The 26,131-nt window shown below is 40.5% G+C and overlaps 2 protein-coding genes across 2 annotated transcripts; one reads left to right on the plus strand and one right to left on the minus strand.

Annotated features, from left to right (window-relative positions):
• Window positions 1-1,552: 1,552 nt before the first annotated feature.
• Window positions 1,553-5,927, plus strand: LOC131687970 (uncharacterized protein K02A2.6-like). The gene is made up of 4 exons (XM_058972077.1): window positions 1,553-2,945; window positions 3,014-4,655; window positions 4,701-5,714; window positions 5,783-5,927. Exons 1-4 carry the CDS (start codon window positions 1,553-1,555, stop codon window positions 5,925-5,927), a joined length of 4,194 nt encoding a protein of 1,397 aa, XP_058828060.1.
• A 5,164-nt stretch (window positions 5,928-11,091) lies between these two features.
• Window positions 11,092-25,062, minus strand: LOC131693980 (guanine nucleotide-binding protein subunit beta-1-like). Its single transcript, XM_058982299.1, has 2 exons — window positions 23,349-25,062; window positions 11,092-11,967 (listed from the first exon to the last, which is right to left on the minus strand). Exon 1 carries the CDS (start codon window positions 24,369-24,371, stop codon window positions 23,349-23,351), a length of 1,023 nt encoding a protein of 340 aa, XP_058838282.1. The 5' UTR covers window positions 24,372-25,062; the 3' UTR covers window positions 11,092-11,967.
• Window positions 25,063-26,131: the final 1,069 nt, after the last annotated feature.

Here is a 26,131-nt window from a genome sequence, read left to right on the forward strand (position 1 = left end):
AACAAAAAACAATCCTCATTTTAATTAAAGACTTCTGCTAAGCTTGCACTCAATAGCATATCAATTTCTAATGTGTGTAATGTGTGTGAAGATCTCCATTGCGCATTCAATGTTATCTTCACACTTTAAAAGGAACGGCCAATTTGCGCTGTTTGATTTATATTGAATATTTCCATAGTTAGCTCTTCTATAATTGAAGACATCCTCAAAATCACAGTCAATGGAGCTATAATTCTTGTGCACACAAACAGCGAACGCTATAGCTGTGTGGAAGGTTTCATTTTTCCATAAAGATGAATGAGATTCATCAACACAGAAATCTTCATTACGTTTGATAATAACAGATCTAAGTAGCAATTTTGTTGATTTTTCTATAGTTCATTTGATTGATTTTTATATAGTTTATATAGCAAATACACTGAGACAAAATCTCTTTGGCAATATGTGCTATAACCTGTACATGTTAAAATTCTTTGAATTTTGATGAAACAGGTTAAGAATTAAATACATGATACAAGATGAATATACATGAATAAGTGAAACTGCGATGAGAACTCCTCCACTTAACATTCTTTGGGTTAGTAGTAAATTACGATCCTCTCTAAAAACATTATAGACACTTCCTAAACCCTTCACTATTTATGTCCTCATTCCAGCTTGTTTCGGTACCTAGAATTATCAAAAAATGAGGAACGTAGTATATTCTTATGCATTTCGCTCATCATACTATTGAAGTTTTGACAGTAAATCCAAACTTTGAAACTTTGACAGTGACAGTATCAGTGACTTTTGAAGAAGTTTGTTGTAATTCGTTATGCGTAACAATATTATCTAAAACTATTGTACAATTACCAGTTGCATCATGTTTGTTCTGGTCCGCCTCTGAAAAATGCGATAGCATTGACGAAAACACGAATGTTTACAAGAGCAAAATGAATAATGATGTCGATTATTATGGTGAGTTCATTGCAGTTGTAATAGCTGTTTTTATTATTTCTGTTGTAGTTGATGTTTCTATTGTTTATTATGTTGTTACTGCTGTTATTGTTGCTTGTTTTTGTTGAGGCTGTTGTTGTTTCTGTTGTCGTTGTTTGCATTGAAGTTGGTGGTGTTATTGGACTTCTTGCTGCTGTTGTTTTTATTATTTTTGTTGTTGTTGCTATTATTTTTTTGTTGTGGTTGTGTTGAGGACAACCCCATCGCGGTGTATTAATTAGTACCCCGTTCAGCGCTAGGCTCTAACTCGGCAGCATAGCTGTCAATGTGTGATGCCTGATAAGCGCATCAATGAAATGTTTTTGTGGTTGTCAGTTTCAGTTTGTTTACGTCCTGTATAAAGTTGTACCGTGCTTTTAATGTGTTCGATAAAATATAGTTTGTTTTAATTGTTATCGTTCGCGTTTTATTCCCCTGATATAGAGACGATCCGTAAGCAAGTGTCGGGGACTTACACGGTACAAAAGTGGCGACGAGAATTCGCGAGTGTGGGTAGTTTTTATTCGCCGATAAACAAAACTAACCCAACATTTCGTCACCCGCGCGGAAGAAAAGAATGTGGAGTGCGATGGCTGATGACGGTAGTGAGTTGAACGGACAAAATGGTGTTGACCCCCCAGGACTGTTAAATCAACGGCAGCAGTTGAATCAGCAGATTAATCCCGCACCAGCGGCCCACCAGCAGCAGCAATTCTTCGCTCCCGTCGTGACTACACACCAGCAACAGCAGCCGTTCATTCCCGTTTCTGCAGCTCAGCAGCAGCTGTTTACAAACATTCCGCCCCACCAATCGCAACCCCAGGTCAGTAATGATATGCTCATGCAAATAATGCAGATGATGCAACAGACGATTGCTCAAAGCCAACAGCAGTTTGCTCAAAGCCAGTTCCAACACCAACAGCTTATGGCTCAGCTGGTACAGCGGCAGCAACAGTCCGACGAGCAGCAACAACAGTTTTTTCGTACTATTGCATCGTCAATAAACGTGCAAGTACCACCGAACCCGGAACAGATCCTTGACTCCTTGGCAAGCAATATCAAGGAATTCCGGTACGAGATCGAGAGTAATGCCACTTTCGCAGTGTGGTACTCTAGATACGACGATCTTTTCGAGAAGGATGCTGCTAGGCTGGATGACGAGGCAAAAGTTCGTCTCCTAATGCGAAAGTTGGGTTTAGCAGAGCATGAGAGGTACGTAAGCTTCATTTTACCAAAGTTTCCCAAGCATTTTAGTTTCGCACAGACAGTTGACAAGCTCAAGAACCTGTTTGGAGCGAAAGAGTCGGTTATCAGTCGTCGATACCGATGTCTGCAAATCGCGAAGAATCCTACTGAGGATCATGTGGCGTTCGCGTGTAGGGTAAACAAGGCTTGCGTTGAATTTGAACTGGGAAAGCTCACGGAAGAACAGTTCAAATGCTTAGTATACGTGTGTGGTCTGAAATCGGAGAATGACGTCGAGATTCGTACCCGTCTCCTTACAAAAATTGAGGACAATAACGACGTTACATTGGAGCAGCTCTCCGAGGAGTGTCAGCGTCTGTACAACCTCAAACACGACAGTGCGATGATTGAGTCTGCAGCACCATACAACCAAGTGCAAGCGATACAGAAGTTTGGTGGAAAGCGATTAGGCGAGCGTGACCGAGAGTCACCACAACTGTCTTCGAGTGCTACCGGAAGGAAGCCAAGTTATCCTTGTTGGCTTTGCGGTGCATTACATTTCGTCCGAGACTGTAGTTACGACAACCATAAGTGCTCCGATTGCGGCCAAGTCGGACATCGTGAAGGATACTGCGACAGTGCAAAGTCTCGGAAACCTGGAAGCAGACGTAAGAAGCGAGACGTCTCAGCCAAAGTGGTGGTGGTCGACGTATGCAGCGTGGAGCAGCGGCGCAGATTTGTATCTGTTGGCCTATCTGGAACGGATATTCGACTGCAACTTGACAGTGATCTGACATCACTGTCATCAGCAGGGAGAGTTGGCAGAAACTCGGTAGCCCTGCGCTTTTGCCAGCAACAGTCAAAGCGAAGACAGCATCTGGTAACATTTTGCCACTCGATTGGGAATTCGAGTGTGACGTCACAATCGGAGAAAGTACACGACGTGATCTGATCCGTGTTACCGAGAAACAACTACATCTACTCGGTTCCGATTTAGTCGAGAGTTTCAACCTTTGGTCCGTGCCCATGGACACCTTCTGCTGTCACGTGTCAGGCTCTCCTGCGGCACCCACTGCACTGCAATCGATTTTTCCAAACGTGTTCACCGATCAGCTCGGTTTGTGCAGCAAAACTAAAGTGAAGTTGGAGCTGAAAAAAAGTGTTCGACCCGTCTTCTGCCCTAAGCGCCCGGTTGCGTACGCGATGTATGATGCCGTTGACCAGGAACTCGACCGACTGGAAAATTTGAATATCATCACCCCAGTCGAATATTCGGAGTGGGCTGCTCCGATCGTTGTCGTCCGTAAAGCCAATGGTTCCATTCGAATTTGTGGAGACTATTCCACGGGGCTTAACGCTGTGCTCCAACCAAATCAGTATCCACTTCCCCTACCGGACGATATCTTCGCCAAGCTGACTAACTGTAAGGTGTTCAGCCAGATCGATTTGTCCGACGCTTTCTTGCAGGTGGAAGTCGACGAACAGTACCGTAAGTTGCTAACCATCAATACGCATCGTGGCCTCTACTCCTACAACCGCCTCCCGCCAGGTGTGAAGATCGCACCTGGTGCCTTCCAGCAGCTCATCGATACAATGCTAGCCGGTCTGCAGTGCACGTGTGGCTACCTCGATGACGTCATCGTCGGCGGAAAAACTGAAGAAGACCACGATCGCAATTTGCGGGCTGTTCTAAAACGAATTCAGGATTTCGGGTTCACCATTCGAGTCGATAAATGCACCTTCCGCAAGCAGCAAGTGCAGTATGTGGGTCATATTGTCGACAGTCGCGGATTACGTCCAGATCCGGCCAAAATCGAAGTGATATCCAAGCTGCCGCCTCCAACCGATGTATCTGGTGTGCGATCATTTTTGGGGGCTATCAACTACTACGGCAAGTTTGTTCCCAATATGCGCAAGTTACGATATCCGCTGGACAACCTTCTCAAGGGCGATGCGAAGTTCCAGTGGACTGATGAGTGCCAGAGAGCGTTCGAGCACTTCAAACAAATACTCTCCTCGGATCTACTTCTCACACATTATGATCCGAAGCGGGAGATCATTGTCTCTGGCGACGCTTCTTCCGTTGGGCTCGGGGCAACGATTAGCCACAAGTTCCCCGACGGCACAATCAAAGTCGTCCAACATGCTTCCAGAGCACTCACAAAAGCTGAACAAGGCTACAGCCAACCGGATCGTGAAGGTTTAGCTATCGTCTTCGCCGTCACGAAGTTTCACAAAATGCTCTTCGGAAACCGACCGAAAACCGACCACCAGCCTTTGCTCCGTATATTTGGATCTAAAAAGGGAATACCGGTCTACACAGCCAACCGCCTCCAACGATTTGCGCTTAATCTACTGCTCTACGATTTTGACATCGAGTACGTGCCCACCCACAAGTTCGACGACGCAGACTTACTCTCGAGGTTGATCAACCAGCACGTCAAACCCGATGAGGACTATATCATCGCCAGCATCAACCTGGAAGAGGACCTCAGGTCGGTAGTATCTCATACAGTTAAAGCTTTGCCTCTCAATTTCAGAGCCGTCGCACAAAGCACCCAAGCAGATCCACTGCTCCGAAAAGTCTACCATCACATTCAGCACGGTTGGCCGCAATCTGAACATTCAGAATCCGACATCCAGCGATTCCATGCCAGACAGGAATCACTCTCCGTGGTAGATGGGTGCATCATGTTTGCCGAACGGCTCGTCATCCCGTCGCTCCATCGCAAGCGATGCCTCGAACAGCTCCATTGTGGCCATCCTGGTATGCAGCGTATGAAGGCCCTCGCTCGAAGCTACGTGTATTGGCCCAGTTTGGATGCTGACATCGTCAACTTCGTCAAGGCATGCCAACACTGTGCGGCCGTAGCCAGGGGACCTCCTCACTCTTCACCGGTGCCGTGGCCCAAGCAGACCGCTCCGTGGCAGCGCGTCCACGTGGATTATGCCGGTCCAATCGAAGGCGAATATTACCTGATCGCCGTCGACTCCTTCTCCAAGTGGCCAGAAATCATTCAAACGTCCCGTATAACCTCGGCGGCAACCATCAGCATTCTCGGTGGGTTGTTTGCTCGGTTGGGTATGCCTGTTACACTAGTCAGCGACAACGGAACCAAATTCACGAGCGCTGAATTCGCAGATTTCTGCGCCTCAAACGGCATCGAACACCTCACAACTGCTCCGTTTCATCCACAATCAAATGGCCAAGCTGAACGATTTGTTGACACGTTCAAAAGGGCTGTTACAAAAATTCGAGAGGGGAGAGGATCGATACAGCAAGCGTTAGACATATTCCTGTTAACGTACCGAAGTACACCCAACCGGGCACTGCCAGACCAAAAGTCGCCGTCCGAGGTCATGTTTGGCCGCAAAATACGCACCTGTCTCGAGCTGCTACGTCCCCCAACGGTACGAACTCCAGTGGCACCGTCGGACGATCACACAAAACCGAGGTTCTTCAGCCGGAACGATTCGGTTTACGCTAAGCTTTATGGCCGTAACGGTTGGAAGTGGGCTCCTGGAACAATCATCGAAAAAATAGGAGACGTGATGTATAACGTATGGGTCGATGATCGCCGAATGCTGCGTTCCCATATCAACCAACTCCGGAGTCGCCTAGCTGTCGACTCGATACCAAAGCAACCTGCCAATCAAGCCACCTCTCGTCAGTATTCGTTACCGCTCGACATCCTGTTGCGTGCCTGGAATCTACCAAATCAATCTTCTGGCACGCCAGCACCGTCCCTTGTTGCGAGCGGATCTGAATTATCACCTGTCTCCAGTCACGAGCATACCTTGCTAGGTTCAGTGCCAGCGCTTGCGTCGTCTACACCACAGCAGGAAGTCTCGGCTTTCCCATCAACGTCATCGACATCAACAACATCAACATCAACTGAATTCGAATCCGCCATCGAAGTCGAATCCGTGTTAAATCTACCTAGACGTTCTTCACGAACCCGAAGACCGCCGAACAGGTTTGATCCGTACCACCTTTATTAAGAGGGGAGATGTTGAGGACAACCCTATCGCGGTGTATTAATTAGTACCCCGTTCAGCGCTAGGCTCTAACTCGGCAGCATAGCTGTCAATGTGTGATGCCTGATAAGCGCATCAATGAAATGTTTTTGTGGTTGTCAGTTTCAGTTTGTTTACGTCCTGTATAAAGTTGTACCGTGCTTTTAATGTGTTCGATAAAATATAGTTTGTTTTAATTGTTATCGTTCGCGTTTTATTCCCCTGATATAGAGACGATCCGTAAGCAAGTGTCGGGGACTTACACGGTACAAAAGGTTGTAATTGTTATTACTGTTGTTGCACTTATTGTGGTTCCTGTTCTTTTTGCTGTTGCTGTCGTTATTATTGTAGTTGTTGTCTATGTTGCTGTATCTTGTAGCATATTTTCTTTTGGATTTGTTACTCTTTGTAACTGGTTGTGTCACTGGAGCCCGTGTACGAACTGGAACCAGCCAGAATTCCAGTTCATTTCCGGATGAACTTTACTGGGGTATAGCAGACTGGGGAGAGACACCGCTGCAGCGGTGTCAAACGAGAATTACTTACACTGCTTTCCAGTGTACTAATTGTAGCGGTGATTGCCCTTATTTCGTCTAAAATATCAACGCCAAAATGGCTGGTTTGTGATTTTAATTCATCAAAAGCATCACGGGTAGAAAACGACTGGTTACCGTTATGTTAATTACATTGAGAAGCCATTTCGATGGTTATGGTACTCAAATTCTGAACCTCGCTACATATCTTCTTTAGTTCACGAGTCAGGTTAGTAGTGAGAACCATCTCGTACTCCTCAATGCGCTTCCTTGTGGATACCATAGATATATTAAATAATGATATCATATATAATCACCATACCATATCCATCACCATACTAAGCAAGGTGCCTCACTAATTCGGTAATCTCTTGCCTTACAATCAATGGAATGCGTAAAAATTGACATCAACCGCTTTGCTTCGTTGTTAAGAACCAATAGAATAACACAAATGCATTGAAAACAGTAAAATTCTCGTGTTTGAGCACAATGAAAACTCGAATCGAGTGCCCCTATTGTTGCGCTACCATTTGACTCAATGCGTTGAACAAAGATGGCAGACACTGCTCTAATCAATGGCTTGAAATGGGTAGGGTGATAATAGAAACATGGTGCAAATAGGCTCATCACCCTATATATTTTTTCTAAACAACGAGCACATCAGGTTTATTGACCGAGTTGTTTTTCATATCGAATTATTTATATTTGGAATGTGTTTTACTATTAACTGATGAAATACAGATTTGTTATACTTTTTAGTGAATATACAGGGTGTTTGGTTAATGAGTAAGAATCTCTCGAGGGGTGATTTACTGTCATATTTGGAGCAAAAAATCGTTCTACACATACCATCAAATCTCAACCGTTACAGAGTTATTGAACTTTTTGTGTTAAAAACTTGTTTATCTTAAAACACCTCTCACTCAAAAAGTATACCTCGTATTTTAAATCTTTTAGTGCCATTGGAAAGGTGAGAAAATTTTCTATTAAATAATGTTCTCATATCTTTCAGATAATTAGTTTTAATTACCTTTCAGTTGTAAAGTAGTTAAAAGTTAGTGTTTTTGATGAGATTTTTGTTAATTTTCCCAAAATAATGAATTATGAATATAGCAATATCTATTATCCAAAAGTTGGGTTTGAGGACGATTCATAATTTGTTCAACATAATATTCCTATCTCTTCTCGTTTCCTTGTAATTTCACTTCTAAACTTTTCCTGTAATTGACTTGCAAGTTCTTAAAAGACTAATCTAAAAAATATGCTTTATATCGCTATTACCAGTACTTCATTAGAAAGCTGAAAAAATTTCCTTTCGATGTATGCACAGATATCTTTTAGTTAAGTGTACTACATGACTTCTTACTAGTAAAATAACTCAAAATTTGCGTTTTTGGTGATTTTTGTAATTATTCTAATTATTAATCAACTAAATTTATCGTCACTATTGTTCATTTGGTGCCCCTTAATATTCTCTACAACTTGTTATTTGACACTTTATCCCTATCGCTTTTCATTTCGCTTCCATTTAATAGTTAACACAGCATGACCTCATCACAAATGCAGTGGGTTCGAAATCGTTTTTGCATATGAAACGAGAAGATAAAAATGATTTTGCTTCGAAACTAAAAGAGATAATTGAATGGAGTCAAATGAAGAATTGTAGAACTTGCTAAGATGCATTAATTCCATGATAATAATGGTGAAGTTTATTATTTACTATTTTAAGAAAATAACGAAAATGCAAATAATAACACTAACTTTAAACTAATTAACTTCTAAAAGAATTCTAAATTGATTTAACTGAAAGGTATTAATACATTTTTCTCTGCAAAATTTTCCTGGCTTTCGAATAAAAATAAGAAAAGGTGCAATAAGTGCCATACTTTTTCAATAAGAGCTAGTATTAGTGAATATGATAATAAACACATGAAAACAAGACAAGATAAGTGTATCATGTCAAAGAACAAATTGTACAACTCTTCAAGACTAACAATTTAAATTATTAAAACAGTGATGTTAACTATTAAGATTTTCACGAAGTGAACGAAAAATCGATAAAAATTGTTAAATTTTAAATAAATTGCTGTGAAAAGATTACTTAACCTCATTAGCTGAAACATATGAGGACATTTTTCAGTGGAAAATTTTCTCAGCTATCCAATGGACCTAAAAGATTTGAAATACAAAGTATATTTTTTGAGTTAGAGCTATTTTAAGACAAATAAGTTTTTAACACAAAAAGTTCAATAACTTAGTAACGGTTAAGAATTGATGGCATGTGTAGAACGATTTTTTTTTCTCCAAATATGACAGTCAATCATCCCTCGAGAGGTTCTTAACCATGAACCAAACACCCTGTATTGTTCTATTTTACCATATAAAAATCACGAAAACCGAAATTTTACCTTATCTTACTATTCTGAAGGGTATCCGTATTTTATACAAGAAAAAAATCTTACACTTTAGTAGAAGTAATGAATTCTATCACAATATTTTGAAGTATTACAATTCAAATTGACATTTATTGAACAATGATTATCTTTTCAGAATTAGTTTAAACAAACATTTGAATGAAAAACATTGATATCAAGAACTTAATCCGGATGAACATATCGTTGCTGTTGTGCTTATGACAAGCGCCATTTTGGGGCAAACTGAGTTAGATATGCCACATTACTTGTTTGAAAAAATCTCTACACAGTGGCGTTTTCAGAATTTTGAAATTCTACTGGGTTACTAAGATATAGCGAGAAAGATTATGGGAAATTACGAGCTTTTTGCTTCAAATCACTGTATCTCTAGATTTGCTCAAGTTACATTGAAGTTTTAGATGTATTTATATGTAAAAATGTCTCCGGAACACAATGGCATAAAAAATTTCGACAGGAAAATACACGATTTGCGAGTAAAACACAGTTTAAGTTTTAAACAAAATATAGCATATTTGGCAACACTGTAACGAAAAGTTACTATTTTTTATAGATTCCCTGATTCATTTCCTTCAAAATGCATCCAACCGATTGTTTATAGACCAAATTAAACCAAAGATATGAATAAAAGTTTATTATTGATGCTTTTTTTCTATGGAAAATTTTCCATGCACGATTACGCACGCTATACAAATTTTGTCATCAATACACACCTATGACACGTGAGTGTGACTTTTGTTTATATTTTTAGTTAAAACTTGCAGTGTAGTTCACCGATCTTCGTAATATTTAGGAGATAAATACAACATAGATAGAAGCATCAATTGTCTTCTCTGAATTAATTCTACTATTTATAAGTTACAAGATATTCAATCTCGAACTTTAAAAATCATTTTTCTCGCTTGTCATAAGATAGCACAACAGCGACGATATGGGTTTTCAAAATCCTCCAAGAATCCGGAACTTCAAATTGAAATCTGTTTTGGAAAAATGGTAGCAAGCGAGCAATTTCAGATAAAACCATAAGGTTAAACTTGCGGGAAAAATGCGCTGCTTCTAAAAATAGGTAATTAGTATTTCGGAAAGTGATCAATGTCACTCTGGTTTATGGTGCAAATCCGTTCGACATCTCTGTGTGCCCTGTAGCAGCTCAAAGAGTAAAGTCCTGGTCCCACAAGCCACTCGTCCTTTGAGCCCCAGACAGGAAAGATTGTTAGTGGTCTGTCAGATTGTAGCCCAAGCCCCGCAATTTACGTGATTTAAAAATCGGCTGCGAAGTTTGTAAAAACAGAAGGTCAAGTACTGTTACGGAGTGTAGTACCAATGCTTTGATTTGCTTCATTTATGTGTTACTTTAATGAACACATATACTGCCGCTATACGCATAACTGTCCCATGTGCTATTGGATTCCCTATACACATGGGACAGTTATACGTAGAGCGGTAGTATATACACACAAGCATTTTACGAAGTCAACTGATTAAAGTGAATGCTTTGTGAGACTTTGAGACCGAGCATGGAATAGAAACCAACGTTTTCATAGGCTTTATCTAGGAAATGGAACCATTATAACGTATTTTATAAATTGATTGAACGGGCCGCCATATCATTGAGTTAAGCCACCCTAGTTCGCAGCGTAGTAATTTATGAACGATACTTACATGCTATCATAGGGAGACACAGACCTTGTTTTAGTTAGTGTGCTTCGTGCTGCTGAACCACGACATTCAAACTGCATATCTTGACTTGCATGATAACACACAGCATCTCGTGCATTTGAACCGCTTACATAGCGCTTATTTCATTCACACCATTCAACACACTCCGGAAAGTATCAGTAGTCCCTCAATGATGGTCTCGATGATGTTCATACCAAGGTTTTCGCGTGCCATACAAGCTAGCAAAGGCCATTTTTCTATATTTCTACCAAATTAACTGACGGCGCATCACTTTTTCCGACCAAGAAATTATATTTATCAAGTAATTAAAATTGTTTCCTTCCTTTAGTTCTATTCATTACGCCTACAACTGGATACTACTATTCTTTGCTAAAGAATATAAATGAATATTTTCGTTTCGCCACTATATTTCCATGTTCTTTTACAAATTTTCCCCTCGAATAAAAAAACATAACACACTTGCAAATCGACCTTTGTTTTCCATTCTGCTTCCCTAAGAACAAAAAATAAATTAAAACTGAATGCTCCGATCTCGCCGATTAGGCCGTAACTTTTCAGATACAAGCTAAAATGCATGCCCCTCATCAACAGAATGATTGTAAATACGTTTGAAGACTTGCTGTATAATCTATTGTGTTAAATAGATACTATCTAAACAAGTAATGAAAGTTGTTTATAACTTCATTTTGTGCGTTCCTAGTACTACTTCGATAATGTAATAGAATGATGAACGTGTAAATAGCAAAATCAAATATCTACATATAAACTATAAGTTTTATCTTTGCTGCATCGTTTATGTTCTTGTGCTGATTTACCTTATTAACCGTTTGTCTTTACCGAAAAAAGAGGAAGTGACTGTTGTACTACTAAACAATTGTGATTTTGCAATGGTGAATATAATCTGGTGTATCAATAACATTTTTCTGAAGGCACTGTTAACTGTTAAAACTTTTGGTCTGCGCTAGTTGCTTCCGGTCCTATCCTAAGCTGCCCATATGATCTCGTAGTTCCGATTGTAGTGTGGCGAGATGGTGTATAAATATTTAGCGTGTTCACTCTCCACCCTTTTCGCTTCTTGGCTTGATGTATGAGTTTGTGCTTTCGTTGTATGCGATCTGCCATCATTCCCTGTCTCGTATGCTTGCCTGAAATATTGAGAACAAAATTGAGCGAAATTAAAGCAGTTAGTTTTGGAACGTTATTTTTGGATATTTTACTTATTATTTAAAAGGGGGTTTGTTCCGAAAGAAAGTGGAATAAATTTATTTGAGCACAAAATAAACTTTACATCGGTGAAGGTAGTGCCATTTTGAAAAATTTGGCAGCTTCCGATATCTTGACGGACATCTGCCAGCGGCCAGATTTGCTGTTTGTTTTTATAATTTCCATGTAAGAAAAGAAAGTTGAAAAGAGAAATGACGAGACACTATTGAGTGATTAAAACAGACCATCAGTCTATCTTCTCATCTCGCACAAAGTAGAAGCAAATAAATGGCTGCGCTATAGACACCAGTGAAGCAAGCAGACGCTTTGTTCGTTACCCAAAAAGAGTATTGTATCGTTGCCGCCGGCTGAGCAGTGAAATTAGTCAGTCAAAGGAAATAAAAGTACCCGTATTAGAGAATAACACTATTGCGATTGACTTTAAAAACTCGTATTAAACCCACAGTTCAATTAGTGCAACAACTCGTAACAGTTAGCATGAAGCTTAATCTCACGAAAATGACCTACACTCAGCTTAACCACGTTAAAAACTCTGTTTGGATCATGTTTAAAAATTCAGCCCAAGCAGAATTGCAAAGAACAACATCGCAATACGTAGAAGTGAAATCTGTTACGAATGACACCTTCAGATTAGAATGTATGCGGATCACAAGCGTGTAGTTAAACGCATCTTCATAACTAATTTAGCTACATATATGGTTCTAAAAAAAAATCGCTGTGGGGAGAGAATAAGCAGTTTTCTCCCAAAGTTATTTTCCTCTAAGCAAAAATGTATCATACTGCATTGGCTTGCCAAACCAAACCAAGCTTTTGTTCCAATAATTCTCATCAGCTTGATCAAAACTTCTTTTCTTACGGGACATCACGCAGGACTAGGAGTTTGCTCAGAAACACAAATAGTGTTTTCGTTTTTGGAGCTAGCGTCAATCCGGCGCTAGCTTAGTACGGTCACTAAGTTGGTATCGGATTCTGATGAGCGGAAATCGAAACGCATCTCCATAGCTAATGGCCCTAGGTTATACAGTGGTCCAGAATGCAAATTTAGCAGGAATTTCGAGATACAACTAAAACTACACCTAAGTGCGCGCCAGCCCTATTATATCTTTGTTGAAATTTTCGTGGAGCCCATTCCTTTTGTTAAAACAACAGTTAGGGTGGTTCTAATTTTTTTTACGAAAATTCGTTTTATTTAAATAAATTTTGCGGTATTGTAACTAAAGCAGCCTTCAGTAAACCTTACGATTGTTTTAAGGCGAATAATTTGTTTCATGTCGCCACATATCTAGCTATCATCGTTGAAAAGTTATGAGCGCTTTTTCGCCTTCGCCGACTTTTTCTTTGGAATACCAATATTACTAACTGAGGTAAATAAAAGATGATTCCTCTACAACTACATATAAGTCTTTCTTCAAAAGCTCTGAAGAACATCTAAAGGATATATTAGAAAAAAATTAAAACTGGGAAAATAATATTGAAAATTTGGTTTTTCATAAATTGCCCCTTGATAGTATGTTTAAACCACTGGGGTAAATAAAATAAATAAAAGATGATTCTTTTTCAACTACATATAAGGTCATAATTCGAGGTATAATTAAGCAACAAATGGCGAGCATGATATTTCTTAAAATAGCGCAAATTTTTTTTTCAAAAACTCTGTTTTTGATATTATAAGTACTAATATCTTTTAAATGATAGAAGCTGGAGTTTTGATGAATTCGAAGAAAATGTTCTTTTTTAGAAGTTCTGAAAAACATCTAAAGGGTATTTTAAAAAAAAATTAAACTGCGAAAGTTATATTGAAAATTTGGTTTTTCATAAATTGTCCCTTGATAGTATATTTAAATCACTTTCACGGTTGACAATAATATAAAAGATACAACTCAAATCTCATGATAAAATTTTGCGCTTTACAAGACTTTTCCACTATCTTAAATAGTGGGTAGTGTGGTAATAAGTTTATTAATTTTTTTTTCGAGAGTTGTCCTACTGGAGCTGTAGAGCTTGGTTCTCGGAAGGGCTCCCCGTCAGAATCACATACTACAATTTGCAGACGAGACAGGCAATGTCGCCCACTAAAACACTGCATTAGGCCAATTGTAGCGGGCCGTGATTCTGAATGTGATAGTCATTGTACAGTTCAGGTATGTGCGGGCGCAGGGACTCGCGATCGCGTGTATCATCGCGAAGGACTCGAACATTTGTAAGCTAACGTGTTCGATCGCGTGTGCGTTTGTATGTCGCGTGTGCTAACGTGTATGTAACTTCGCGTGTATAAATTCTATTTCATAACCGAAAGGCACACGCATATTCGCGTGTGTTCAAGAATGATCGCGCGCGGACCGTGAATCTGATACTTAATTTTTGTGTACGGTTCAGATTCCAGAAGAAAGTGGGTTCTTACATATCATTAGAGTTCCCAATCATGTCGCCGTAGAACGCGTGGTCTAGTGGATATGAACTTTATTTTTTTTATTGGTCCAACTGAATGTATGAACCTAAATTGCTAGAATGAAGGCTAAAGATTTTCGGACGTGACCGATTCATGATCGCGCGCGTTTGCGGGTTCTCGTTTGAGACCGCTTTTGTAAGTTCGTAAGTACTAAAGCGTTCACACAATTGCCGGAGTGTTATCAAGTTTACTCGATCGCAGGCATAGGTGTGCGTAGATGATCGCAAAGGGCTCAAGCGTTCGTATGTTGACGTGTTTGTCGCGTGTGCTCGCGCGTATGTGACTTCACGTGTATAAATTCGATTTCGAAACCCTGCGGCCATTCATATATTCGCGGACCATCATTCTGATCTTTAGTTTTCGGTGTACGGATCACATTCTGACAGGGAGAGAGTTACCCCATATCACTAGAGTTTCCGGTCATGTCGCCATGGGACGTTTTGTCCAGTGGAGTTATTTTTCAATTTTATTATTTTTTTTATTAACAAAAATCTAGATTGTTGGTACCGATGATAGAGACTTCCGGACGATCCCGATTCATGATAGCGCGAGCGCGGGAGTTTGTAGGTTGACGCTTGAGATCGCGTTGGTAAGTTTATGAGTGCTGAGATTTTCACCTTATCACCGGGGTGTAATCATGTTTGCGAATTCGTGGGCGTAGGTTGCTTGGAAAATCGCGAGGGGCTCTAACGTTTGTGCGCTGACGTGATTTTGTAACGTGTGTTCTTGAATGGTCGCGCGAACCGTGAGTCTGATATTAAATTTTCGGTGCGCGGTTAGAATTCTGGCAGAGAGTGGGATCCCTTATATCGATAGGGTTCCCGGTCATGTCGCCATGAGACGTGTTGTCTAATAGGTATGAGCGTATTTTCTTAATTGGTCCAGCTGAAGGCATGGACCTAGGCTTCTAGGATCAAGGATAGACTTCCGGACGTGATCGATTCGTAATCGCGTGCGCGAGGGCATTTTTGAAGGTTCCCGCTTGAGACCGCGTTTGAGAATGTGTGAGTGTTAAGACGTTCACTATCACCATCTTTGTTGACCCAGCTGAAGGCGGGTGTAAAATTGCAGTATAGGACTCGAAAAGAAGAATTAAAAGAACAGTAGATGGGAGACGTAATAGATTAGATAGGTACAAGATACAGCTGAATTTATGATCATCACATGAAAGACATACATTAGTACTTCAAACTCTACCAATACTTGAATAGCCAACCACCACACAGAGCACATCCTTCCTCAATTATCTATTTGTTACTAGTTGATTGTCGGCTATGAGAGGGTAAATAGGAAAGGTATAGAACACAAAAAAGGCTTATATCAGCGCTCCCGGCCTCCTCCATACACCACTATCGAGGCGTATTGTAATCAACATCCTGAAGCGGACTTCTTATATAAATAAAAAATGATGACTAGTAGTAGAACTTGGAGCAAATAGAAACTAAAAAAAGCGAAGGTCCTTATATTTAGATAACTCTATTGAATCTATTGTGGCTTGATGATGTTTACAATATCGTCAATCCCATCAACCTGCGAGAGCGATAAAGAAATAGATATTACATGCATTGATCGATCGTAGCGGTAGAACCTATTCCTGCCTTCCGATATTCAATCAGCACAATCGAACGAAACACAAATTGGCGAAACAAAAGACAGACTGTGATACGAAAGTATAAAATAATATACAGTGCTGGACGATGATCAACCGACCGCCGCTGGCGGTGGCTGAAAGGGACTGGGCTTTATTTTATTTGGCGCACTTTATCACAGATAATATTTCGGCGGGGGCATGTGCACAGATTGCGCTCTGCCGCAACATACTCCACCACCAAAACGAACGTTTTATATCAAGAACTACATGATTGTTGATTGGGGTTTAATTAAATCAAATGACGAGAACTGCGGAACTTTGAAATTGAACTTCTAAACGTTTCTTCCATTGTTGCAAATTTGGACAGTGGCATTCCATTGTGGTGAGATGATGGCGTTCAGCGATTTACTTCGACGGAGCACTTGCTGTTTGATGAATGCATTTGGGGACGTTGCGATCCGCGCAACTGGGATCCCGCTGGAGTAATGCATTCCACTAAGCGGCTGCAAGTACGCCCACACCGGCTTAGCTCCGCAGGGGGATGATATTGCTAAACGGCTGCATACTTGCCCACACCGGCATAGCTGAAGTGACGCGAAATAGATCCGTAACCGATTGTCCTCACATGAAATCCATTTGAATTAGCGGTCGGCAGGTTGTTGTACGGCGGTATCCTGGTCACGGCACCATATGATCGATCGTAGCGGTAGAACCTATTCCTGCCTTCCGATATTCAATCAGCACAATCGAACGAAACACAAATTGGCGAAACAAAAGACGGACTGTGATACGAAAGTATAAAATAATATACAGTGCTGGACGATGATCAACCGACCGCCGCTGGCGGTGGCTGAAAGGGACTGGGTTTTATTTTATTTGGCGCACTTTATCACAGATAATATTTCGGCGGGGGCATGTGCACAGATTGCGCTCTGCCGCAACATGCATCTAAACTACTTTTGGGTGTTTGGTGACGTGGTTCACGTGGATAGGATTTCTTCAAAAGCTACGTGTTTCAGTTTATTAAGTTGATCTAGTTGAGCATTAACTAGTGGCTGAAAAGTATGTTTAAGAGAAGGTTCCATCCATAAGAGATTGTCATCTCTGTTTCTGAAAACAGCGAATCCGATTCGTTATAGACGAGTGTTACTCGCCATCTTCACGAGCCAGAGCGACAGAGCGATTTAAAAGATAAAAACACCCGCCTGATCATCTCTTCTAGATGACAGTCCATTGATCCGAATCGAATGACTCGATCACTATGCTCAAGATCAAATGAGTCCCCGAACAACCGAACCAGTATGTTCCCCCATTTGAAACGAGAAGCATCCATATCAGCCGTCCGCCAAAACACTCGATCGAATGATTATTAGTCATGAGATTCAGAGATCAATGAACCAGCACTCGCTCGGATCTCCCACTCTTATCGACGAAGCAAGAGTACGCGCCCATCAGGCTCATCACCCAAGCTCAGGGGGTAATAAGTTTATTAAAATTAGACAATTAACTTTTTAATGGTTCGATATAGAGATTGCAGCCTTCCAGAAAATTGAAGAAAATCAAATTTTAAAAACTTTGTCGCTGGAATTCTACCTATGCCTTTTATTTTTTATTCTACAATAAATTCACAAAAAAAGTAATACTGTGGTGTACTTTTTACTAAAAATTAACTTTTTTTTAGTAAATATTGAAAAATATACAAAAATATCGTGTTTGCCATTTTTTTTCAATTTTTTTTTCTTTGATTAGGATACTGAATATTTAATGTCAAAGCATGATGCTTCATATGACATTTAATGATCAATATCCTAATCAAAGATAATGCTATTTGAAAAAAAGCGTAAAAGTTCTCTGAATAGTTGGTTGTGCGCCCCAAAATAAACTTCAAGTTGTCCAAAGGGTACTTTTTATCACTTTATGGGCAACTAGGGCCGAGGGTGGTGGCTAGCGGGTTTTATACATCCTTGACCTGACGGACGAAGCTATGGTGCCTTGAACACAGGCAACGCAAATCCAAAGCCATAATTGAAATGATAAGTTCTGCGTTTGAGATGTACTTCCCACGGTTGCCAGACGAAAACCTGTAATTATTGCGTGTGACATTGTATGTAAAGTCTAATTATGAGTCCTGTGGTGGTGTGTGCATGGAAGGTGGGAGTTTTAGCGTTCGAGTCCAGGGGTGCATATCTGTCTGTTAGCGTGGATAGTGTGTTCGCGAACGGCTCCAGCGTTTGTATGTTAATGTATTTGACGCTTGCGCTAGCGTGTAACTTTGCGTGCATAGATTCGATGTTATAATCGCGTGGCCATTCGCATATTCGCATGTATTCTTGAATGGTTGCGAGCGGAACGTGAGTCTAATGTTTAATTTTTAGTGCTAGCTGCTAGAAGAGTCAGTTTTCCTATATCACTAGAGTTCCCGGTCATGTCGCCGTGGAACGTTGTCTAGTGAGTATGAGCGATTGGTCCAACTGAAGGTATGTCTAAGCTTCTATAACTGAGGGTAGATTTCCTGACGTGACCAATTCATGATCGCGCGAGCGGTGGGTTTGCTTGAGTATGTGTAGATGATTGCAATTGCGTGTTCACGTTTGTGGCCAGGTTTGTGTTATCGCGAAGGAACCGCGCGTTTATACGTTTGGAATGGGAGAGATTGTGAGTGTATATGAGAGAATATACAATTAATTGTGTTAGTTGGTGTTAATATGAATCAAATTTAGGATATAGTAACAAAAGGGTTCATAATATGCTGAATAAAGAAATAGGATGCAAAGAGATTAACTAGAATAGTATAAATTGACCGATATTTTTTTTGATATACATCAGTAGTGGAACAGCAAACTAATAGAACTACAACAGAAACAGGATTTCATCATGCTATGCTGACCGGGAGTGGATGATTCACGTGCGTCGCTAAACTAATTATACCTTAATTTGCCACTCTAATCTTCAGAATGAATAGAAGCGAATGTACCTATTGAACACTGGATTTACCAACTATTCGATCATATGCGCCAGTTCTGCATCCATTTCCTGATCCAACTGTCACAAATTCTCAGCCGAACACACACAGACAGACCTGTGCACGATGACGAAGCTGACCATTAGACGACACGCAATAACTCCCATTGCGAGCTGTGCCCATAAACACTACCATTAAGCTGTTGAACAATGTTTGCAAACACAGCCCACAGAAAAGGTCAATCCACGGCGATCCACCAGCCTGCCTCGCCAATGTGCACAGGCTGTTAGCTGACTGTTAGTTTGGGCTGGTGCGTAGTATGAAAAAACACAAAACATAAAAAAGGCCCATAAGCCCTCTCGGTCCCCTCGATGCACCACTATCGAGGCGTAATGCAATAACCATCTTAAAGCAGTTGTCTGTCATGTGCTGCTTGATGATGTTTGCAATACCGTCAACCTAGGGGAGGGCTCAAGTTGTCCAAAGGGTACTTAAGTGTAAAAAAAATATTGCAAGTGTTCACGCCGAAGTGAACATCGCACCAGAAAAATGATTTTGACCGCCAAAATCGGCACTTGCAGATAGTGTGCGAAATCAAATATTTTCTCCCCCGAAGCACAGATGAAATTATTCTCCAGCCTCAATCACCTAAGGCAAATCCTGCGCTACGATCATCGTTGCCCAGCTGACTGCTGATGTTAGCCACTGGAGAAGACAACAATAAGTTTTCACTGTACAGCGATTTCTACGCAAATTTGTCGCCGTAGCAGCACCGAGAGCAGATGATCGCACACGGCTGGGTCATCCTTCAGCCGTCTCATGTCCTGTTGGAGCAGCAGGACAGTACGGCAGTACAAAGTTTATCGCCGAACAACACAGTCCAGCACAACTGACTGTGCGTCGCGCTGTGAAATTTGAATGTAACATATGTAAATAGTGTAAATAAATGTTATGTTATAAGAGACTTTCAGTGTTGTGTGGACTGAAAGTTGTCCAAAGCAGGCGGAAAAGAACGCCCTTCTGCTGGCCCGTGCGGGGCCAGCCAAGTTTGTTTTCGTTTCTGGTGCTGTTCGTCCGCCCTGTGTTTCACTGTTTCCCGGGCTTGAGTATCGACCAGATCCTGGCGTAAACAGCAAGTGTTATAGAAATAAAACAGTTTTTTAAGAAACACCCTAAAACGTACACTTTGATTTGTCGTGCAACGGAAAGTATAAAAGCTAGAGCTTGCGCGCATTCAGTAAATTTTTCTAAATAGTGTTGTTCTACAACTCTTTTTAGAAAAATTGTGTTGCTTTCATCGAAGACAATCAAGCTCTATCTAAAACCGTTAAACAGTTCAATTTTAAATCATTCTAAAATTAGAACCGATTCAGCTTCTGTTTAAATGAAAAGAAAGGTGTTCAACAACTTTCCTAAACATATTGTAAGGCTAAGCTATTTAGTTTTAGCAAAGAGTTAAAATACCTGCTAAATTTACACTGTGGGTTGCTAGGACCAAGAGTGGGGCTTGAAAGATTAATTATCGCGTACAAACGGACGTTTATACGATGGTGCTTAAAACCATGGGTACATGTTCGTAAGAGCTAACACGTTAACATTTGAGTTTGAGAAATTGCAAGCGTAGGATTGCGTAGATGATCGTAATTGCATGTTCGAATTTGTGATTAAATTTGTATTATCGCAAATCGCTCGAGCCATTATCTGTAAAAGGTGTTTGATCGCGTATGCTAGCGTGTATGTGTATAAATTTGTTGGTATCACCCCGTGGTCGATTGCATATTCGCATGGGTCGTTATTCTAATATTTGTTTATTTGTTGTACCCCAACAACAGACAGGTTACTTATACTAGTCAAATTTAACGACAGACATAAACTTAGCTTTAATTGTATTTTTCGTCAAATGGAAGTCAAATACTGTGGCAACACTGTTGAAAACTCGCTGAAGTTTGGAAACAGAACAGTGGCGACCGTAGTTGGTTCTCCTGGAAGTCGCAGGACAGTTGTTACTTAACCCTCCGGTACTGGCGCCAAATTTTGTAATACGAGAACTCGCGCGTTGTACTTTGTACAGCACAGATAGTATCGTTTGGAGCACAACTTAGGCAATAGACTATGACCTTTTGATTGGGCGAATATGTCGAAATTCTACCACCGGCGGCGCTAGTGAGCACGGTTTTTTCGATCCACTGTAACAAAAGTTCCTAATTTTTCAGCAGATATGTGTCTTCAGCAATGTTTTGATTTACAGAACAAAATAGTTTAATGTTCTGCCACTAAGTAGCGCTGCTGAGCATGCCATTTTTGGCCTACCGTATCTCGAATTCCTGATTTGTTAGCAGGACGGTATCTTCGATGATAGTATAACTCATGTCATTAGTGTGTAGTATTATTCTGTATTTAAGTAGGTTGTGTCATTATTTCTGTGCGTGTAGGGGCGGGCAGTGTAGTTGGTAAATCGATTCCCTTGTACGCAACTCACCTGGGGTCGATTCTTAACCCCGCACATAGGGTTGGAGATTTTTTTCAAAAGAGATTTCTCTATCCCGAAAAGAGGCGAAAAACTCTAAGGTTAAAACATCCTTAATCAAAAAAAAATCTGTGCCTGTTGTAAGTAGCCCCTTTACCGATCACCATCGTGAGTGTAAGTGGTGTTACACAAATGGTTCACAGGAGTTTTACGACTTTCAAATCTAAATTTCTATGCACGCAAAGATCATGAACAAATTTAATTTCATAAACATTGCATCAGTATTAAAAAAGTTTAGTTAAGGGAGAAAGAGAAACGCCATCTAACAATTTAGTGTGCCTATTTTCGGAATATCATCGATTTATTCTTTTCCTTAGTGACATTTACCGTTTTCGGTTATAGTTCGAAGGAAAATGAAAACAACAACCCTCCAAAGAGTCAGCAATAAATAAAAAAATGACATGCTCTGGTTCACTAGCGCTTCCCAGTGGAAGAATCCCATACTATTCGATATACCACCTTAAACGTTTGTGATCAACTTTGCCGAAAGCACTGACCCGCTAAAAAATCAGAAAATAATAGGAAAGTTACCTGATACACTAAGGGATCATCCATAAATGACGTAGCATTTTTTGAGTGATTTTTAACACCCCCCTCCCCCATCGTAGCATTTCGTCGCAAACCTCCAAATACCCCCTGGTAATTACGTAGCTTGACGGTAGCCCTGCCCCTCCCCCTTGTCACCGTAATTTTTTTTTTTAAATTCTATTCTATTCCCCTTTAAAAAAGCTACGTAGCATGACATGACCCCCTACCCCCCTGTCGTCACACATCATCACAAAATACAAAACTCCTCCCTCCCCCATATAATGCTACGTCATTTATGGATGATCCCTAATACAGCTTACTGTAAGTCTATCCGCATCTACTGGTAATGATTTGACCAAATAGTGGCGCTACATACATTTTTCAAAAGGATGTATTCTTTAGATTTATGCCATTTATTTGCGTAGTTTTAAAATCGACATTTTAATGTATTTTATTACTGCCCATAACAGCATAAGAGTCCCATGTTGAAAAACAGCAAGCCGAGAAAAACGCTGTTCAAGATTGTCCCATCCATTGAGCCAAATGGATGGGACAACCAAGTTTTGGTATTTTTTTTGATATTTTCTGAACAAAGCTGGTAATTTTATTTGTGCAGTGTGATTTAGTGGTGATACAGAATACAATCCAACGGATAACTCATTTTCGACAAAAAACCACATGGGACTCTTATGCGTTTATGGGCAGATTATGTCTACTTTCAAATAATATCTGTGCATAGTTGAGCGCTGTATTACCAATACTACGAAAGATTTAAAGTTACGGACGTTCTTACAAAAAGTTATAACAACGCTTCAATGTGCGAACAATCATGATTCAATACATACATAAATCAATAAGTGAATTGCACACCTTACTGTACTTTTTTAATATTCATTGTTGGCTCTTTCTTCGCATAGTCATAGAATGTTTAAATGCTTTCCACCCGAGCACTCCTCAATGGATAGGCCCAACACAATCCACTATTGGGAATATTCTAGTCTGATAAAGAAAATGTTCCTGACCTTGCCCTTTAACGGTTATTTTAACAAATAGATACACCATTCATTCAACAAAAGATTCATGTATCAGAATAATTACCTAAATAGTTCAAGTTTATTCGATATTTGAACATGTACGCTAATATCAATTTAAAAAATAAGTTTGAGAAACGCCGGCATTCAGCATACATACATTGAAAGTAAATACAATACATAGGTTGACTTAAAAAGAATAAAAAATAAATACCTAGTTCCAAACGCGTAAAAACGAATCCCATGAGCCGGTAGCTACAGCCATGCCGTTATCTGTAACGCCTAAGCAGGACACGCGGTTATCATGCCCTGCCAGGATGCCTGCTCGTTCCGCTTTCATCGTATCCCACACGTTACAGTTAAAATCGTCATAGCCAGCCAGCAACAGGCGGCCAGATTTGGAAAATGCCACTGACGTGATACCGCAGATGATGTTATCGTGTGAATACATGGCCAATTCCTGATCTGCACGGATGTCGAACAGCCGACATGTGGCGTCGTCCGATCCAGTGGCAAACGCTTGCCCACTAGGGAAGAATGCTACCGCATTGATATCGCTCTCATGACCTGGGAATGTTTGTTTACACTGACCCTCACGAATGTCCCAAAGTTTGGCTGTCGCGTCACATGCCCCCGATACAAAGGTCTTGTTTTGAGGTGCCAGTGAAAGGGCCATGACGTCTCCGGAGTGGCCTTGAAAAGATGTTGCCTGTTGGCCAGTTTCTATGTCCCACAACGCACATGACATGTCACCGGAACTGGTTACTATCTGATTGTCGTCGAGAAATCGACAACACGACAAATACCCCGTATGACCACCCAATTCTCTTGCAATTCGAACGTTTCCTTCGCGTGTTTTAAGATTATAGATGGAACATATGTTGTCCAAACCGCCGCAAGCAACGTAATTCCCGGATGGAGCATATGCACAGGTCATTACCCAGGAAGATCGCAACGGAATGGCATGAACTTTGTTGGTAGTATGCGAGTCCCACACTATCAGCTTTCCGTCTTGTGAGGCAGAAACCAGATACCGGGAATCGCTGCCCCAGTGCATTGCATAAATTTTGGCCAAGTGTCCTCGAAGGGTTCGTCTAGTTCGGAGTTGTATTCTTCCAACCGCTTCTAACTGGTTGGTCGCTTGAACGATCGACGTGTCGCAGGCTGCCTTGCGAGCATCGCGAATGGCATTTTTAAGCTGTTCCGCTTCGACTCTCAACGCCTCAATCTCATTCATTTTTGTACCTAGCTTCTTCGTCACAAACGCCAGTCGCGATCAGGGCCTTATCAGCTAGCAAACACCCTCTTCTGCGTTTATTGTATTCAGATTGCACCGTTTTTTCTTATTTCGCTATTTTTCCACGTCGAACCAATTAACAATTACTAGCGAGAGCAAATAAAAACTCCACTAACACAATTATCACACTGCCTCAAAATGATCATGAAGCTTCGTCCACATTACTCCATCAAAAACGGTTGTTGCTATATTTACTGGCAGCTAGATCACAATCATCACCGCCATAATCATCACAATCCAAATAGTAATCTTCTGCAAGCTCACATTCAGCCGAGTTTCGTTGTCGTAATTGAGGTTTCCGCTCCACCCCTTCCGAAGATCAAGCTTCTGACACACAAAAAAAAACTTCCGTTCTCCTTTTTTCGCTTAATCTACTAGTATGAGGCGAGAAAGAGATAACACCCAATTATGGTGCTGTCATCAACTGGATATCATATAACGATGAATTTCTGTCGATTTTATGCTAAATTTCACCGCACAGTACAAGTAGATGATACGATCGCCGCCTACAAGTAATTTTCGTGGCTATTTAATCGAAAAAACAATGATTTTCCACAAAAATAAGCTACACAAACTTCACACTACACTCACTTCGCTGGACTGGAAACTCAGCGCAACTCACTACGCTCAGTCGCTCAATACGACCATCTTTCGTCCGGCTTCAATTCGATTATCCGTCGCTTTCGCACGTTTGCCAGCTGAGCAGCGATGCCAAATGTGAAGACACGTTTTCAATTTGAACACTGAGAAACTAAAATATGAATAGTTAGCATCTATTTTCGCTAGTATTTTCGTCTCTTTTATTCTGATGTAATTTTAATGTATTTTCATGCATAAACTTTTAGTAAGAATTCACCTGGATAGAATTTTACCAGAACATTTGCCCTACAAACGATTATAAAACAATAAATATTACAGTTATTACTGTTTCAACATTGTTCGACGCAGAGTTCTCGCAGTAGATTTACAAAATTTCATGTAACAATCAATTTTACTGTTCAGCAAAAAAACTGATACAGTAAATTCACATTAAATTTAACTGTTTTCGAGAAAAATCGATTTTTTTAATGTTGGGATACATAACCACCCCCTTTTTTACTGTAAAAGTTGATTTTACATTGAATCTTACTGTAGAAACGTTAAAGTTTATGGTTTTTGTAGTGTACACCCAGGCAAAACGAAGGGGGCGTACACAAATGACGTAGCTTTTTTTCGGCGATTTTTGACCCCTCCCTCCCCCCTCGTAGCATTTGGTCACAAAATTCTAACCTCCCCCTCGTAAAAAACGTAGCATTTACCTACCCCCTCCCCCTCGTCAAATGCAAAGCGCCCGAGAGATGAAAAAAAATTACATATGTTTTTAAATTATTTTAAATACATGTCCTTTCAAAATGTTTGACGACTTATATCAACATTTTCATTATAACAGCAAATTGCGTGCAAAATAAGCCCATTTCATGACAAATATAGTGTTGAAAGTTTTGTTTTGAATTTTTTATTTCAAGGGGAGCATGAAGACAAGTTTTCTCAGTTCACAATCGTGCAGCTGCCAATGATTCTAAGAACCATTCGTTCATCCAAATTACTAAATTTTGCTTGGTTGAATTCGAAGTGAAAATTTAATTCAGCTTCCAAACTAAGTCTACTAGTTGGCAATATTAGCTAACTAATGTACTGCCTCTCTACGCATAATTGCCCCA

This window comes from Topomyia yanbarensis, chromosome 3, assembly GCF_030247195.1.
Source record: "Topomyia yanbarensis strain Yona2022 chromosome 3, ASM3024719v1, whole genome shotgun sequence".
NCBI classification, from domain to species: domain Eukaryota; kingdom Metazoa; phylum Arthropoda; class Insecta; order Diptera; family Culicidae; genus Topomyia; species Topomyia yanbarensis.